Genomic DNA, 19,240 nt, shown 5'->3' with positions numbered 1-19,240 from the left:
TTACCATTTACACTCACCATTTTTGGCTCAAATCAAAAATAATTCTGCATAGTTAGCGTATGCTTCTTACATTTCGTCTTTGTTAATAATGCTGCAGCTAACTAGTGACACTGCAAGCTTGTCAACATATGCTTCTTGTTCTTCAATTGCACGGTATAATGACCTCACTCACTAAATGTTCTTTTAGGCACCTGTGAGGTATCTGAATAAATAAAGAAGTAAATACATTTGTGCAATTACATGTTTGTTATATCCGTTCCTCCTGAAACTTGCATGGACACCGTTGGCGAAAACTATCGGTTCTGGCTTCGTGTGACCGCGGTAGCTTTTTCCATCACGCAGTCACATGTATAGCACCACAATATCTGAGGACACCTTCAAATTTTAACAGCATGCCTGCTGTTAACTGGACTCTTAACTGCTACTGCTCAAGGTCGCATGCCAGTGGTGACGAATGAGGCGGCAAAGGAAGCTAAAAAAAGGCTTCTCAAGGTTGTCGCAAAAGGTGGCGAGCACATCTGTCTTTTTAAAGCAGACACTCATTTATTTGCCCTACTTACACGATTCTAATGTGCCACCAAATCTAACATGCACACAGTATTCGCTGGTTTAAAGTACAAAAATAAAAGTATGCTTGAATGTAAAATGCATCTGATTTATGAAAGAAAAATACAGCATTTCTTTCACGTTCGTGGTCAGAAGAAACAAGACGTGCAAAATAACCTTCGCAGAAGATGAACTTCCTTTTTTTAAAAATGAGCTTTCACAATGAAAGCGGCACGTCGCCATTTGCGCTTCATTCTACACGGATACCAAGCACACAGGTGAGATATCTGTTAGAGCGATAACTTTTAGCGATACTACAATCATTTTCATGAGATAGTACGGGCCTCTGCATCTCCAAAGAGCATTCCTGGAACTGTGCACAGATAATGAGCTTAGCACAGCGCGACTGCGTACGCTGACGCATCCATTGCCGAATCGCGCACTTGCGAAAGTTATGGCATCTCCGAATGTGATTGACTGCCAAGTACAAAATGGACCCAAAGCAACCTTCACAAAAACGTGCTCTGTTGCCACCTTGTGACTGCAATTGCGTTGCGTCTGACAGCTCTGTTGGTGGGCTGTTGCCAACACTACCATCGCAGTTTCGGTTTCGTATCCAATTATAATGCGCAGGCAATCTTCTGACCCATTTTCTCAGAAAAAACGTGCTAGTTAGATTCGTGTAAATACGCAATTTTTTCTTGTCTGGTCGGCACCCATGAAATTTGGTTCCAAATCTTAAGAAAACAAGGTGTTCCTTACGGAAGAGTACATGCTAATTACAGCATCGCTTGTGTTTGTCTATTTACACAATTCATCCTCGTCTGCGCATATTTGCCACACGACATGGCATAACTCCTCTTTGGCAGATAGCAACCACACAGCATGCTACATCACCTTCTGAATGAATTAGTATTGGGCCATTCATCATCTGTATCACAAATTGACGTTCTCAAGTGCGTTACCGTCACTGTAAAAACAAAAAGGAGAGAAACATTGCTTGCTCTCCAAAGGTCCATGTGTCATGCTTTTAACTGCAGAGTAACTCCTACAAAATTTATGATGAGCATTTTGTTCTGTCCTTGCAGTTACACAGAGGTCGATCCAGTGGTTATAGCTCAGGAAGGCGTGGAGAAGTTCAAGAACGAGGGCTTCGAAATCATTGTTGTTGACACAAGTGGCAGGCACAAGCAGGAAGAGTCGCTATTCGAGGAGATGTTGCAAGTGTCCAACGTCACCGTGAGTGTTCTTCCTCTCTGTCGTTCCAGCCTGTTCCCTTGTGCCTTTCTTTCACTTTGATTTCATTTTGGGCCTGGCACGCTTACCCCTGGCCTCTGGGGTTTTCCCATCAGCGTGAAGGTTTATAGCATGGTCGGGGACAAGTCAAGAATGCAGAAGCTGCCCCACCTGCGAAATAGTGTTGCATACAGACCTGCCAACTCTCCCAAATTTTTTTATTAAGTTTTTGAATTTAGTTTTGAATTTTGAATCTTGAACAACATTCAAGAAGTTTCAGGTGCTCTAGGCATGCCTGGCACTGACTGAAAGCTTGATAACAGTGATAATCCGGTGAAAAATGACGGTCATTGTTGAAGAGTGTAGCAATGTATGTGTGGTAATATGACAGATCTTTCAATTGCTGTGCTTGTGGTTTCTCTTATAAGTAGGGTGTGCGTAGTCAGAGGCTGCAAGCCTTCGTGACTGTGTATGCGACGGTTGTTCTGCGTCTGCCTGTCATTTAAAATATTGCCATACCTTTCTCTGTTCTCGTAGAAACCAGACAACATCATCTTCGTGATGGACGCATCGATTGGTCAAGCCTGTGAAGCGCAGGTGAGCCCTCAACTGAGTTGCATTTTTTTCGTTGTTGCTCAACTAGGTTCATGCATCTTCGTGCTGTGATGGCAGTCAAACGAGCAAAAAAAAAAAGCAAACCATGAAAGCCAAAATTTAACCAGGGAGACCAGAAAGTGGCTTCATGGTGAATCGTCAGCGGTGACCTTGGAAGAGGCATGCTCATTGCACAAACAAGAGCACTAGTAGAGACATATTGAGACAGTGTGTTCATCTACATTGCATTCTGAACACTCTTGTGTTGTAGGGCTCCTCTTGGCATTAAAGAAGGGGGAGACGTGGCTACGAAACAAACTGATAATTTTGCTTATTTAGTTATATCAATGTTTAACTGTACTACAACAGCCAGTAGAAATTGTTTGCTTAGGGCAGGGATCAGGAGTGTGGATGCTAATCTTCATTATTTTATTTGTGGAGAAACTACACGATTCTTGGTCATGCCGCATTGGCACGTATGACCATTATGCTAAGCAGAAGACCTGATGGTAATTTTGATCACCTCCGTACCTCCGAAAACATTGCCTCCTTCTAATGCCCCTTACTTAGCTCACCAGCTTGGGCTTCTGGGGGCAGTAAGTCTATCCTCAATACAGCAAACCTCAATGCAATGAAACTCACGATGTAACAAACTATTTTCATTTTCCGATCTTAGCTGCATCGAAAATGTGTAAATTCTTTCGCAATTTAACGAAGTAATTTCGTGACACGGTTTCTATTTAGCGAAGTCTTCGGCCATCTCAAGCATGAACTTGGAGCCTGTATGGCTAGTCAGTCTAGCAAAAGAACTATAAGAATGTCGGCCGTGGGAAAGGTTATTTCAAATGTCCTTCTGCATGAAAAGTTTGAGCGGCAAAACCGCCGTCAAAGCACGCGTGCCGGTACGCTGTAGGCAAGAAACACCGCTGTACCATTTGTCGCATTGGTAAGCCACTTGCAGAGGCAGCAGGGCAAGCGGCAGCTTGCAGCGCTCTGAGAAACGCGAGACCTGACGATTCTTTCTGTGCGAGACAGATCAGATGGGGAGGGAGTTAACGCACCGTAACGTGATCAAGCACTCAAGCATGCCATTGAGGGGGAGGGGGTCAGGAATGCGTGCGTCTCCTCCTCTCATGTGTGCATGCTATATCTTGGAGGTAATCCCTCCATGCCAAGCAAGTGCAAAGGTGCAAAATGGTTGGTGTCTTCGCGTGCGTTCTATTCCCACACGCCTAGTGTTGACGGTCGCATAATCTCAAGTTTCCTAGGCACAGTGTGATGCGCTCGCTCGCGTTGTGACTGAGTTCGTGGCCATCGAGTGAGATCTGTTATTGTTTGCCTGGGCGCACTTGACACTGATAAAACTATAAACCTTACCTGTTATAGGTGTGTCTTTGCTATCGTCATCAACGCTCTGCCTTTCTGGAGAAACTAACTTTTTTTTTCTTTGCTCAGGACGATTACTCATATCTTTTTTGCACTTTTGTTTTTAATTTATGGGTACCGACTGCAGGAACTAAGTGCAGTCAGCTGTGGTGTCTAAGATTTACGGCACCACGCGACACAAAGACATAAATTTCGGATGCCGTGAGCCCCGTCAAAGCATTGCTGCCGGCGCGATCTGCACCACATGCGCCGGTGCTCATAACCGTACTATTGTGGCCCTACCATCTTGCAACTTATTTATAAGCGCTTATTAACGAGATACTACCCACCAGGAATGCTCTGGGAATTCGTGAAGTTGTTACCTCGAATTAATGACATTCACAATTTATACAATGTTTTTCATTGCAAATACAACTTCGTTATATCAGGGTTTGACTGTATTCTTGAATGATCACTTTTGGGGATACTAGACCTCCATTTGCGAGATTCCGTGGCACTGGCACTGGAGGTGTCAGCGTCTGCAAGTGGAGGCATTGCTGGCACTGTGCTAGGACAGCCCGCGTGCCACACTGCCAAGAGCGCTGCCGCTCGTAAACGCCAGTATGTCTGGTGCCATAGCAAATGCAACGCCTTGCAAAAGTGAAAGTACTCCCGAAAGAGATAGTCTGAAAATACTGCCTCTTCAGGTTGGACCGTTTGCATGGCTGAAAAAAAATTTTAGGGAACACTCTCTCTCTCTCTCTCCTTGGAATTGGTAAGCTGGCAGCTTTCGGCCAATGCCCTTGTGTCATTGCAGGCACGTGCCTTCAAGGAGAAAGTGGACGTTGGTGCCGTCATTGTCACAAAGCTTGACGGCCATGCGAAAGGTGGAGGAGCTCTCAGCGCGTGAGTCATCTTCAACGATACTCCTTGCTTTCTTTCTAAGCTGTGAGCAAAAAGGCTGTTGGTTGCGAGTATAGTAATGGAAATACAGCCCGGCTGTCCAGTTCATATACCAACCAGAGAGCTATAGATTAGCTAATATTACTATACGACTTGTTATACATTGAAATATATTGCGGACTGTGCGAGAGCAGATGCAGTTATCTTAATTGTGAATGTGTGCCCGATTTGTTTACATACCATTTAGCAGACTCGTGCCGTGGCAGAATTTAGTGCACACGGTAAGCTCAGCCACTAGCGACTAAGCTTTGCGGGTAAGCCAACCTCTCGGTGGTTAGGGGCACAGGTTTGCAAATAGCAAAGGCACAAGTTAATGCAATGGAAGGGAAGAAAATTGCCTAATGGAGTTAAACTGCAATAAGACTGCTATTTGAGGGTGTTTAAGTCCAATAGGGTCACAGTTGGTAGATATTGCAGTAGCGTGCATGCGTAACTTGCGGATGCGCATTGGATTTTGCATGTGCACTGTTTGGAACTGCTGTTTTGTAAGGTGCAAAAGGGTTTTGCATGCACCATGTACTAAAACTGTGTGACACTTATCATTGCTGTCCAGGGTGGCAGCAACGCATAGTCCAATCATCTTCATAGGTACCGGGGAACACATAGATGACTTTGAGCCCTTCAAGGTCAAGCCTTTCATCAGCAAACTATTGGGTGAGCAGCAAATTGCAAGATTTTTTCCCATGTTCTCTCTTTCCTCTGGTTACTGCAAAACAGTGCGCTATGGATCGTACAGAACCTTCATCAATGCTTCTTTTACCTGCCAGGTAAAAAAGAAGGGAAGTTGTGCTTTCGTGAATCTCATGTTTTACTTCTCTGCATAGCACCTTATGCTAAGGTGACTGTTACAAAATTCATATGGCAGTATTTTTGTCTCGTGCAGTCTCAAACATGTTCACATTTGATGTCATCATGGAAGTGCAAGTTTTTGTAAAATGCTGTGTAATGCTTGGCATTGTTTTCAGTATGATGTACAGAACCATCTTGGCATTCAAGAGCATATGCTGCCCTTACAATGTTGCCATGCTTTACCATGTGCAGAGTGATTCAAAATTGGAGCATTGAGCTGAAACAAGCTATTGAGCTGGTGATACAGCATACTGAGGGATAGTTTTTCAATTTCACACTGCTTAAATGAGGTTTTCCTGCTTGATCTTAGTAGACAATGCTAGGGGGTTTGCCATCAATTTAAAATAAACTTAACTGTACTGTCATTCCTTCTAAAGAACAGAGGTTGTGCTCATTGTTTGTCACATGGTTCATTTTTCACACGGTCACACGTTTTATCAATCTTATAGGGGAGTGACTATTAGAGAACTTAGTTTTGACGCAGACTATACTTAGACGCCTTTATTCATGTTTTTTCCGTGTTATTTGTTGGTCATTATTCCCATAGTCGTGCGGGTTTTATCACTGACTGGGCCTTAGGCGTTTGAAGTGTGTTATGTTGTGGATAGTTTATAGTGAAGCGTGGACGGTACTTTTTATGTCTCGTTTTTTGTCCCCGTTGGCTTGGAAAAGACTATACTCGATGAATTGCTTCCCGTGCTTCTCCATGTGTGGTTCTTGTTTGCTCATTTGATATTTTGTGCCAGATGTGATTCCTGAGTGGTCGATAGATGGCTGTTTTTTACTTCTAAGGTTTCATGTGTGACTGGGCTTGATTAACCTACATAAGGCAGGCTTGTTGCGGAAATAAACTTAGTTGTGAGTGGCGCCAGTCCTGTTGTTTGTGTTCTTCTTGAGTCCTGGTCTTCTGCGCCTTGCCTTTACTACTTCGACTTATACAATAGACTTCTGTTAATTCAACTCTGCTAATTTGATTTCTCAGTTAGTTCGATCCCAACCAAAGGTCCCGGCTGGTGCCTGTGCACTTCTATGGGCCCAAAATTTCAGTATTTCGATCCTAAAATTGGCTTTCGCCAGATAATTGAAACTTGCTCATTGAGTGTGCACTCAAAGCAGTCAAAGTGGTGTCATCTTGCCTGTGCTTCTGTAGGCTGTCCGGCTGCTTGTGATGGCTGCAATGATGTCTTTACACAGTGCTGCTAGTGGAGTCATTTTTCCATTTCAGCGGCTCCTAACAAAATCCTTGAAGTTAAGCCAACCCTGGTGTTTCGTGACTCATGTTTCTCAAAAATCGATCAGCTTTGATTCGAAAAAGTACTGTATGCTATGCTGAGTTTGATGCCTCAAAATTTTTATTCAGGCATGGGAAACTTAACGCATAGCCTATGGTAGCGTTTTTGGCGTGCCGGATCAAGTTTTGAATTGTGGGTAGTTCATCAAACAAATTTCTATAAACTGTAATTGAGCTCTAACTCAAACAACATTTTGTTGTTACGTTTTTGCGCAAATGTACTCTCCTTGGCCAGAAATGAAGGTGCACAAGTTGTTCTAATATTCCTTGACGTTGAACACATGTCTGGGCTTTGCAGGGTTAAAGAACCTGAAGTCGTTCATATTATTATGAAGTGCCCCAATGTGGCATCTCTCGTAGCTGGTGCGTTGCTTTGGGACATTTTATTTGCCTAAGAACGACTAACCAAATTGGTTTGAGATCTTGAGAATGTGAGCATGTGAAGTCCAATAGCACCTGTCATGACCCTGACTCAACAGTACTGAAAAAATAAAAAAACGAGAAAACTGGGTCGCCCTGTAAATGTGAGGCAGGGTTGCGGGGGGAGGGGTCGTGGATGTTCCACGATTCTCTTCTTTCCACGCAGGCATGGGTGACATTGAGGGCCTCATTGACAAGGTCAATGAGCTGAAGCTCGACGACAACGAGGAGCTCATTGAGAAGCTCAAGCACGGCGAGTTCACGCTGCGTGACATGTACGAGCAGTTCCAGAACATCATGAAGATGGGACCCTTTAGCCAGATCATGGTGAGAACTTCACTGCTCAGGTTGTTGCATTTTCCAGTCCATGTCTGTGAATGGCCTTTTGAGATGGGATGTAAACATTTCTTGTGTTTGTTTCGATGCTGTCTCGCTGTTATTGTCCGCATTACAGCCCTTTAGCAATTGCTCCCTTGAAGTGCAGGAGGTGGGGCAGTGTAAAAAGTACACCACCAAGAAAAAGTGACGCTGCAGTGCTGGTTTTCTTGCAGGCTGAATTCCTGTGGTGTAGATTTTTCTTGTCTGTCTCTTTATTACACTGTTTCAATTCCAGCCATGTAAACCAACTCACCTAAGCACATGCTTTTTTTCCTCAAAAATAATGAAAACCAGAGAGTATTGGCATAAGAATAAAAAAAAATGGAACAACTTGGTGTTGTGTAGCAGCTTGCGTGCAGTAGTAATAGATGTCGGAATGTGATATTCAAGCATTGTGTTTTCTGAGCAATGTCCATCCTGATAACACCGGAACAAGGACCTGCATGTGCTCCAGTTTTGAATGGCCTCCGAGATTGCAGCAATGTGCTGCTGCCAAAGCGTAGTGCACAACGAGCTCGAAGGCCACGCTTAAGGCGTACTGTGATGTCGACAAGCATCCTCAGACGCACGAAACGCACTGCACGTGAGCTGAAATGTCATTCTGTTGAACTGAATTTAGCGTTCGAAGGGGCAGACAGTAAAATAAGAGGCAACCCTTGCCGACGTATGTCAGCTTATCTGAGACCTGACCAAGATCTGACTCCCAGAACCTGATAAGCTGATACTCATGGCATCAGCTCATCAGGTGAGACAGTAGGCACCAGGAGTCAGTGGGCAACAAAATGAGCAGTGTATTCTGAACACCACCAATCATCGTTGAGGCAATGCTTCCACCATGGTTTCTTGCTTTTGTGGAACCATCACTGGGGCAGGATGGCCATAGCTTTTCCCAGTTTCTGTCTACAGAGAGCCGGTATTGTTGTGACATCTGTGCAGGGCATGATTCCAGGCTTCAGCAGCGACTTCATGACAAAAGGCAATGAGCAGGAGTCCATGGGAAGGCTAAAAAAGCTCATGACCATCATGGACAGCATGAACGACCAAGGTATGGGCTGAGATTTTTCTTTCAATAACCTCCCCATGCCTTGGAGGCCTAATGAATAGTCATTAGTTACTGTAGTGATTCGGATCTCGCACGCACTTTATTGGGGGTAAGATTGATAAGCAAAAGCAGACATGACTGAAAGGGAGCAAAGAGACTCTTGGACAAGCTATAGTCAGATGAAAAAGTGTTGAAAAATCAACATCACTTAGAATGAGACGGGTTTATGGTTATGACGTGGGACCCTAGGGTCAGTGACCACAGTGGATGGGACAATTTTCACAGCGACCCAAAAAGGTGCGACAAGTTCTGTCCAATGTGAAGGTCTTGTTGATGGTTTTCTTTTTATTCTGAAGGTGTCATTCACCATGAATTTCTTCCACAAGGAAAGACTGTCAGTAAGGAATATTATCTGGGAGCGTTGAAACATCTTCGGGAAGCAGTTGGAAGGGAAAGACCGAATGTTTGGGAGGAACAGAGCTGGATGCTCCATCATGATAATGTGCATGACCACTTATCACTGCTCATAAGAGATGTTTAGGCCATGAACTTGACACCACTTGTTCCCCAACCTCTACATGCATCGAACTCCTTCGAAAGCGACATACAATGCGACTATACCGTAATCATACACTTGGTGTGACAGTATCTGGAAGGTTTTACCATTTTGCAACATACTGCCACCCTAATTTTGTATAGAACAGACTTCAGATGTAATGAACCTTTCTCGTTCAATTATCAGGGTCTACTGTAACAAGTGAGAACTGTATAGGACAACTTAAACAAAACGAAATAATTTGCCTTTTCGTGTGTTCCAGCCTTGCTCGTGTTCTGCGAGCTTCATGCGCAAGTATTTTTGTTTGCGCTATTCTCTTTGTTGTGTCCTCAGAGCTGGATCACCGGGAAGGGGCCAAGCTGTTCTCACGGCAAACGGGTCGGGTCACAAGGGTTGCCCGGGGTGCCGGTGTCACCACCCGCGAGGTTCAGGAGCTCCTCGCGCAGTACACCAAGTTTGCTGCCATGGTGAAGAAGATGGGTGGCATCAAGGGCCTCTTCAAGGGTGAGCCATGCGTGCTACTGGTTTTTGCCCATGCAGTTTCCTAGAGTGTTACTTATTAAAGCAGTGGTTCTCAATCTTTCTGGCCTTTGGGAACACCACCAGCATTCCCAGAGTGCTGCAAAACCTTTCTCTTCTCCCTCTTTGCACCAATGTGCTTATGCACAGGCTCAATATAAGGGCTCATTAAAGCATACAGAGAATGAAGGGGAGAGCATCCTTTCTGGATTTGCCAGCGCTCGAGTGAGACATTAACCAAAGTTGCACCGCTGCCGCTTCTGCACGTCACATCCATTTTCGGCAGGTTATCTTTTGTCTCGAAAGCCGTCGCTCTTGGTCAGGAACTTGTGATAACACGCAAAAAAAAAAAAAGTTCCTTTTCTTTTTCGTGCCGGGCAGTGAGCACATACCATACAGCTACCACCACTCTAATCCCCGCTGCCGGGTTTCCCTGCCACCTCGAGGGAAAGCCAACTTGTGGGGGCACTTTTACGCTGCTTGTTGTTCAATATATCGGGAGTTGCTGCTATTTTTGTTTGATGTAAGCGTAATTTTTGCTATATATAGTTATTGTAACTATACCGTGTTCAGAAATTGTTCGATATACAGAATAATTTGATGTAAATGGGTTCGATATAGTCGGGTTCGACTGTAGCAAATATTTTTAAACAGCGGCTTGTCGTGTTTCTGACTCGGTAATGCTCCTTGGGCGGTCGCTCTCTGATTGTTTATTTTCTGCCTGATCGCTCACGGGTGCAATAGATTTGTACTTGTTGGGCACAAGTGTTGTACCTTATGTTGTGCGTTTTAATAGCTTGTAGCAAATACGTATTGCTAGTCGCTCGCTTACTGTGTGGACCGTTACAAAACATTCAGCTTCAAACATTCGCATGCTGTCGGTTAGTCACCATCACCCACGCATCGGTGTATTGATTCAAGCACACGCCCTTTCACTTATTCTTGTTACGTTGGAAATAGAGTGGGCGTAAACTTGCATGGGAGTTGGGGTGGATGTGTGTAAATAACGTACAAGAAACTTACTATATTATGCCATGCCAAGAAGCGGCGCTACTGCCTTTGTCACCGCATAACGAGTGGTATTCACTCGTGCAAACATTCTGGGGTTGAAACCCTTTCTTTGGAGGTTTGTTTACTTATTTATTTATTTATTTTTATTTGTACGTACTGCAGCCCCATAGGAGGGCTATTGCAGGAGTGGGTAAAAACAGTGGTGAACAAAAAATAAAGTGAAATCAGCAATGACTCTTACAACATCGTCACAATCATTTACAACATCTTACAAATCGTTTTCATCGATTCTTAAAAAACAACGACACAGCGATATGCATACACATCAAGTATAAACTAAGCCTAATTTAAGTAGTTACACATACTGGTTTTCATAGAGAGCACTTTTGAATTCGCTTATCGGGAGTGAACGAAGGCAGCCAGGTAACAAATTCCATACTTCTATTGTGCGCGGAAAGAAGCTATACTTGAAAGTATTTGTACAGGCATAGAAAGGGTTAAGGTTAAGCTCATGGAAGTTACGTGTGCAAGATGGCTTAAGGAATTATACGCAAGCTGTGCTTGAAGTACGATATGACTTGTTAATTATGTTGTGCAAAAACTTTAATGATTCCACATCACGACGTACTGAAAGTAATGTTAGTTTCAGTGTAGGGAGGGCAGACGAGGGTGAAAAATAGCGGTCAGACCGGTGACCAGACTGTTGCGGCATAATCGATAACAGGGCGAACAAGAGTTTTATACATTAAGAGTTTAGTTGCCTTTGGAGCCTGTTGCATAGTATGGCGTAGGCATCCAAGTTGTTTTAGGGCCTTTGAACATGTTTGGTCAATGTGTGTAGTCCATGAGAGATTGTGCGTAAATGTTACGCCAAGGTATTTGTATTGTCGAACTCTGGTTAAAGGTGACCCATTCAAGGAATATGTCGCAATTACAGGTGCTGCTCTTTTTGTGAAGGACAAAAAAAAACCCTTTTTTTTTTAATTAATGTTCATTTTCCATGTTTCACACCAAGCACCGAAAGAGACTAAGGAACCATTCAGTCGCTTATAACTAGTCGCAGAATCAATCACGTCGTATAAGACGCAATCGTCAGCATAAATACGAATCCTGGAGGAAATCTGTTTTGGGAGTCCATTGACATAAATTAAAACAATAAAAGACCCAGGATGGATCCTTGAGAAACCCCGGAGCCTACTTCAGGTATGGGTGACCGTGCAGAACTAAAGTCGACATATTGAAACCAGTTAGAAAGGAAACTCCACTGGACCAGACGGGAATTTTCTAGTATCGCATTTAATTTTTGCAAGAGGGGAGAATGAAGTAATGAATCGAAAGCTTTAGAAAAATCAATGAAGATAGCATCAATCTGTTTACCGAGATCCAATTGATAAGCAATGTCACGGGTGAAGTTGGTTAACTGCGTGATAGTACTGAAACCACGTCTAAAGCCATGCTGAACATTAGTTAGAATGTTGTTTGACTCAAGAAAATGTATTATGTGTTTGTAAATAATATGTTCCAGCATTTTTTACGATTGGGAAGTTAAAAAATATTGGTCTGTAATTCGTTACGTCTGTCTTCTTGCCTGTTTTATACAAGGGTATTACTCTTGCAAGTTTCCATTATGAAGGAACGATTCCTGTATCTAGAGACTTATTGAATATAATTTCAAGATAGCGTGATGTCCCTTGTAAACAGCGAAGTAAAAACGAATTCGGAACACCGCCGGAGCCACCAGACATTTTGTGTCTAAATTTAAAATCAAATTAAGAACGCCATTAACATCAACTGAAATGTTGGAAATAGAAAAATCTGAATCATTATCAAAAGCAGGGTAGACATGAGAATCGTTACGTACACGAAATCGAAATATTCATTGAATGCATTGGAGATGTGTGTAAGATCATTTACAGTTTCATCATTGATAGTCAATGAAGATGAACAATCAGTAGTAGGCATGACAGAATGCCAGAACTTCCGAGGTTTATTTCTTAGCAATCCTAGCAGCTCAACATGAAAGAAAAAATCTTTGGCCATATTCATTTTCAAACTTAGTTCCTCTTTGGCAGAGGTGAATCTAGCAATTGCATCTGGGTCATTACTGCGTTTTGAGCCTCTCAGTCTTCTAATGCGGCGTGATAATTGCAAAATTTCTGTAGTCTACCAAGGGATGGCACAATTCTTTTTCATACTTTTTAACAGAACAAAGCATTGAATACACAGCTTTGTAATGTTTTCAAATTTGCGAACTAATGTATTCACGTCACAATCCTTACTGAGTGTGCGAAACGTCCTGATAAGACATCAAGAGTAGACGTGTCATCAGAGCGATTAAAGTCGAAAAAAGTGTGCTGTAAAGTCTAATAAAACGTGTGCTATAAAGCTAGTAGATGAAGAAGAAAATACAGTTTATTAAAAAGAATTGTCCGGCAGTTTTGGTTGTGGTGGCCTCAGGTGGCGCATGAGTGAATTTTTTTTTTTTCGAGGGCACCATGCATCGCGAAGAGCCGGCAACACAGGCAGTCCTTATGTATCAGTGGTCCATGAACTTGGACACGCAGATTCATTCCATTCCTTGATATGCCAGTCACAGTTTTTGCAGCCCAACTATTGCACACGTCTTCACTCAACTGCTCCATATTTTGCAGCATGAATGGAGCATAGTGCTGATTGCACAGACACAGCGCAGAAGAGGTGATGGTTTCGTATTCGTACGCTTTCGCTGATGCAACGTGCGGGGCACTGCCAAAAGTGCCATCTCGTTTCTCCAGAGCAAACTGCTCTGTGAAAAGGGTCAGTAATCAGCTTCCGTTGCGCGCCGCTCATAGGGATCTGCCCATGCACTATTCGTTAACTACTGAACGCAAAATAGCGATCCGTAAAGAAGAGGAGAATTAGTGTGACCATGGAGGGGAGAGGGGAGCTTCAATACGCTAGGGTGCAGAGAGGGTGGGGTTCCCTAGGAGATAACGAAACTGAATGGCGAAGAACCTGGCCTTAAGGTGTGGCTTCATGGCAGCGCGGTGCGCACTGCTGTGTAGCCACACTGTAAGGCCGAATTTGCATCTCGCGCTGCTAGAGGCCACACTTTAAGAGGAAATTCGCATATAACCCTCACCCCGACTTTACTGCTCAATTTTCTTACATTTTTGTTGCGTGTTATACGCGGGAAAATACAGTAAGCTATCATAATGAAAGCAGTGCTTTGTTGTCATTTGCGCTTCGCTCGCCACAGAAACAAAGCACTCGCGGATAGTATTCTCGGGCAGTCACTTTTAGAGATAAATGTCAGTTTTGTGGGACTCTGCATCAGACTTGTCGAAGCATGCAGCCGACAGCATTCCTGGCACTTTGCACAGATGGCAAGCTTGGCACATCACCAGAAATGCTGGTGGTTGGATACGCCGATGCATTGGTGGCGATCTCACGAAAGTGGTAGTATATTTAAAGGTTATTGACCGACAATACCACTCCAGACTGTAGTTGAGCACAAGCTGAATCTACAGCAACCTTCATGAAACCATGCTATGTCACCATCTTATGATGGTAACGACGCTGCCTCTCACTGCTTTGTCAGTAGGGCGTTTCCAGCGACACGAATATGGTTTTAGTTTCGTATCCGGTTGAAATGTTCAGGCAATTTTCCTACACATATTTATGGAAAAGATGGTGCACATTGGATTCAGTTAACTTCTGTAATATCCATGTCCTCATCATCAATACTTTTTTTTCCTTTGTCTTTCTATTCCCATTGACCTTTCCCAATGCTGATAGCAAGTCAGAACTTTTATTCAGGCCACCCTCATAGCCTTTTTATCATGATAAAGCTTCCTCTCTCACTTCCCTCTCCGTGTCATTTATTACCTGTTGTGCCCTAGCCATAGCATGATAAAGCAATTAATTAAACACGTTGGCCCATATTATAGCCTATACTAACTACTGCTCGCATTAAAAAAAAAGGAAGAGAGCATTACTCAATTTCCACGGCACTTTATTCCATCTGCAAATAGGCCTTCAACCATCTTCTCCGATATTCATTTCAATCAAACTATTCCATCTGGTTGAAGTAGCATTGGTATCGCAGTCTACAGTTCGTATAGTTAACTGTTAAGCATGGCTTTAACACAGATCTTCCACATCTTGGTTGCAGGCGGCGACATGGCGAAGAACGTGAACCAGGCCCAGATGAACAAGCTGAACCAGCAGATGGCAAAGATGATGGATCCCCGAGTCTTGCACCAAATGGGTGAGTTGTTCATTTGCCGCTTTGCTACCTGCAATGTTTCCCACACGCTGCAGCATTCGTTAGCAATCCACCATCACTTGCTCATTATTTGTTGTGTCAAACTCATCCCTGTGGTTCAGTGGTTACGGTATCCCTAGGCGCGAGATTGTGGGTTCATTCCCCAGCTGCAATGGCTACCGCTTTCCGGTTGGAGCGAAATGCAAAAGCGGCCACTTACCCCGGATGTCAAAGTTAATGTGGAACCCTCTACTATGAGTATGTCTCCCATAGCACTTGTGTTGCTGCTTTGGGACATTAAACCCCACAAATCAGTCAACCAATATTCATTTTGTCATAATTTCTGGTCAGTAGAACCTATAGAACCTAGCACAAAAGTTTCATCAAGGATGACAAAAGAAGCGACAAACACAGACGGGCACCACATTTGTTGTTTGTTTCCTTCATTTGCCTCCACGTTTTTCACACTGCCGTTTTTGAAGCTAACAGCAGTGTCAACCAGTTTTTAATTCGCAGTTATGTGTACAAAAATGCAAGGGGCACTTAGTTATCCTTACGTGGATGAATGCAAAAGCATTGTGACCACCGCGTGATGCTTAGACATTATGAAACAACACAAGGTCGTGGGTTCGACTCCCGACAAACACTGCAGCTTTGAGTGCCTTAATTTACTCTAACTTAATTCACTGTGCCTTAACTAACTTCTCCGTAATTAACACCAAAGGTCAGGGATTCGACTCCCACCAAGTGTAGTGGGTTTGAATGCCTTGATTAACTTTACCTTAATTCACTGTTCCTTAATTAACTTCACCTTGACTAACACCAAAGGTTGTGGGTTCTACTCCCACCAAAGGTAGTGAGTTCGAGGGCCCTAATTCTACGCTAATTCACTGTGCCTTAATTAACAACAAAGGTTGTGGGCTTCACTCCCACCAAATGTCATGGGTTTGTGTGCCTTAATTATCTCTAGCTTAATTAAATGCACCTTAATTAATTTTGGCTGCTGCCTAAGGTAGTGGGTTCGACTCCCGCCAAAGGTCATGGGTTTGACTTCCACCAAGGGCATCGGTTCTAGTGCCTTAATTAATACCAGAGGCCGTGGGTTCGACTCCCATCAAAGGTCGAGGGCTCGTAGCCATTTTGTACCATCATGGTCATGCTAAAGCCAGCGTCGGATTTTCTGCCTCATGAACCACATAACGCTTTTGCATTAAAATGCTGTGTTTTATTGTGTGTAAGGTGGCAAAATGGCTCTCGGGTGGAATCATGTGCAACAGCCAAATGTTCGCATGCAATAGTATTATAAGTTGGGGGAGTTGCTGTTGTTTCATTCTCGGAATGGTGCGAGGAGACTGGACATTGTAAAAGAAAAGACAAGACAGTGATCACTATTAACTGAAGTTTTATTGTGGAAAGGAAACTGCGTCCAGGGTGATATACGTAACCTTGGTGGCGATAAACAGACGCACAAAGCACCAACTAAAACAGACAGCACCACAGCTCAAATTCCATGATACTTCTAGAAGCATTATTTCTTTCTTTGACAGGGCGATACTTGGCTGGCTTACACAGGGCCCAGCTTCTGTTTGTTTTGGATCACATTGCTTGCATAATACTTTATTTATTCAAATATCAGGATATTTCTTCCCAGAATGTTTAGTCGAGAATGTGCTGCCACGCACTTCTTGCCTATGTCTTAAAGGGAACTGAACGCACGACACTTGATTTAGTTTATACTGGTACACCACAGTTCCAAGTGTGTCATTGTATTGAATCACACTTTAGGCTTGTAGTTGTGAAAGAATAACTTGCATTTCAGTCAAGAAATCGTGGCGTTGTGGCGTCGGTGTGAAAACGCTTGTCGCATCAATCCTCCTGCTTTCTCTCGTGCAGGTGGCTTCTCCGGCCTCCAGAACATGATGCGGCAACTCCAAGGTGCTGCTAGCGGGAACGTTAATAATCTCATGAACATGGGAAAATGAGCTGCCGTGTCCCAGTGTACGACAGTCCCTTTTATATCGGAAACGCAGCAAGCACGCAAGATCAACATCGAGAAGCCCCGAAAAGCGGTGCAGCCACGCCCACATCGCCCGCTGGCCACTTGCAAACGATTTCTTGTGCCACCCCAGCCCCCTCCTTTCTTTTTTCCCTCCTGCTCTGTTCAAATTGTGCCACTTCACGAAAACTGCGCCGCAACAGATATATCCGAACTCTAGAGACTCTTGTGCATAGTCGAGTGCATTCCCGGTTCTTCACATTCTCTGTGTCACATTCTCTCAACACGGTTGTTCACTGTTTAGATGGTCATCGCAGGCGAGAAACATGTTTGTACCTTTGCGCTTTCCAATTGCTCGCACGGCATGGTTCTAGGACGAGAGTTGCAATCAGTTCGCAAATGCACATATCCTCTCTCTCTCTCTCTCTCTTTCTTTATTTTTTCTGGTGTCATGTGCTTTGTGCAACTCACGAGTGACATGGGAACAGATTTACAGTTTGCAGGGTGATGCCATGGAACATTGTATAGCGTGACGACCGCATTTGCCACTGCCGCAGTGTCGATGACACGGCAGATTCTCTCTTGCAACTATGAACCGTAGTACACTGTGAAGGGAACACATTTTTTCTCGAATGAAGCGACCGCGTCACACGTCTCGAGCTAGGGTGCCTCTTTCTAGCGTGGACGACTGAATGATGGTGTAAGCGACATTGATGTCAGCATTGTTGTCCTATCGACCTTTCTTTTTTTGAAAAAAAGAGAAATTGGTGTAGAAATTCCTTTTTTTTTTATACTGCAGGCATGTTTTGTTGCCCAAAGCATGTTACGTGCTCACAATGCCTGCCATGAAATGTAGTACCGTTAAACATTAATGTTCGTGATGTGGTGCGACCATTACAATTTCTTAGATTTTTTTGCTCGCATCACCAGTTTAAATTCTCAGAGCTTTTTACCTCATGTCGCTCTTGCTGTACGGTTGGTAAATGGGAAAGACCTTTTGTACAGGATCGTGTATTTTGACACATGTGTATGGAATGTACGGCAAATGGCAATTTTGTTCTTGTTTTGCTTTCTAAATGTACAGAATACATTTCAAGTTTCGACGTGACGACAATGCATTTCTTGATACAAAAAAAAAAAAGAACATTAAAGGCTTCTGAGTGAAGCTGTACTATTTGTACTGGGCGTTTTTCTTGGATGGCATGTGAATATTGAAAACACTGGGCTAGTAACAACACTTGGAACTCGCAGTCATACCAATTTCAACACTTTTCATTTGCTCTGGACTAGACAGATATTATTAACACCCCCTTTGAAATGGGTGATGAGTGATGCTGCTGAACTCGTAATTTTCAATTATATGGCCACTCCAGGCACATTGCTCCTGTCGCCATTGCCGGGATGTTCTGCACATTGTCCAAGGGCAATAATTGTGGCCATGTGCCATGTGCTATATGTACGAGGGTGAGCCAACGATGGTGGCTCAGTCTCACGTGCGCAAGGTAGGAAAGCGGGGCAGAAGCGGGCCATCTTTTGGCGTGCTTCAGGGCGGGGGTGGGGGGGGGGGCGCATTCTCCTTCTTCCCTTCACCACCCAACCACTCTTCTTCGCCCCTCATCACGCCACGGCACCTTTTTTGGGCATGCACTCCACGGTCGTGGCACAATCGTAGCACACCACACCTTCGGAGCTCCACGAGGCCATCGCTTGTTGGGCCACGCACATGTGGCCCAATGTGGGTGGGACCCATTGCCACGCTTCGTTGTCATTATTGTCGACTCCGCACATGGTTGTTTTTGGCACTTCTTTCTCTCACCACAATTCACTGCACACACTTCACCACATCATGATAAAGCAGCAAACCTGATAGAAATTTATTGCGCTACAAACTGACGCATTTCAATCTGTTTGTTTTCTACCTTTGCTCCACCATTACTGCAGCCAGCCTTTATTGTTCTTCGCCGCAGCCTTCATAAACCTTTCCTCTACTATCCTTAAAGCCCAAGACCTTGATTAGGAAGACAACATCGTAATTTACCTCTGGAGGGAGATTTGTGACCCTGTATTAGCCTATATTATTGTGGTTCGAAACACCTGCATTATTTAAAATTCACTGGATAGCTTTAGCAACCTCGGAGCAAAATTTAGCACCTTCGTCTGAGTTATGTGACATGCTAGAAAAAAAAATTTGGCAACACTGGTGAAGATTTATTTGCCACAGGCACACT

General features: G+C 43.8%; 1 protein-coding gene across 1 annotated transcript in view; it reads left to right on the top strand.

Annotated features, from left to right (window-relative positions):
* The window catches only part of Srp54k (signal recognition particle 54k), a 32,902-nt gene extending 14,719 nt beyond the window's left edge, over positions 1-18,183 (top strand). Inside the window, exons 6-14 of the mRNA XM_050181056.2 lie at positions 1,635-1,785; positions 2,320-2,379; positions 4,559-4,647; positions 5,258-5,358; positions 7,431-7,591; positions 8,579-8,687; positions 9,574-9,744; positions 14,924-15,019; positions 16,910-18,183. Of these exons, the coding sequence (XP_050037013.1) occupies positions 1,635-1,785; positions 2,320-2,379; positions 4,559-4,647; positions 5,258-5,358; positions 7,431-7,591; positions 8,579-8,687; positions 9,574-9,744; positions 14,924-15,019; positions 16,910-16,998 (1,027 nt within the window). The 3' untranslated portion in view covers positions 16,999-18,183. The remainder of the gene's footprint in view (positions 1-1,634; positions 1,786-2,319; positions 2,380-4,558; positions 4,648-5,257; positions 5,359-7,430; positions 7,592-8,578; positions 8,688-9,573; positions 9,745-14,923; positions 15,020-16,909) is intronic.
* Positions 18,184-19,240: the final 1,057 nt, after the last annotated feature.

This window comes from Dermacentor andersoni, chromosome 7 (genome assembly GCF_023375885.2).
Source record: "Dermacentor andersoni chromosome 7, qqDerAnde1_hic_scaffold, whole genome shotgun sequence".
Lineage (NCBI taxonomy): Eukaryota > Metazoa > Arthropoda > Arachnida > Ixodida > Ixodidae > Dermacentor > Dermacentor andersoni.
This window is presented reverse-complemented; position numbering and strand designations above follow the sequence as displayed.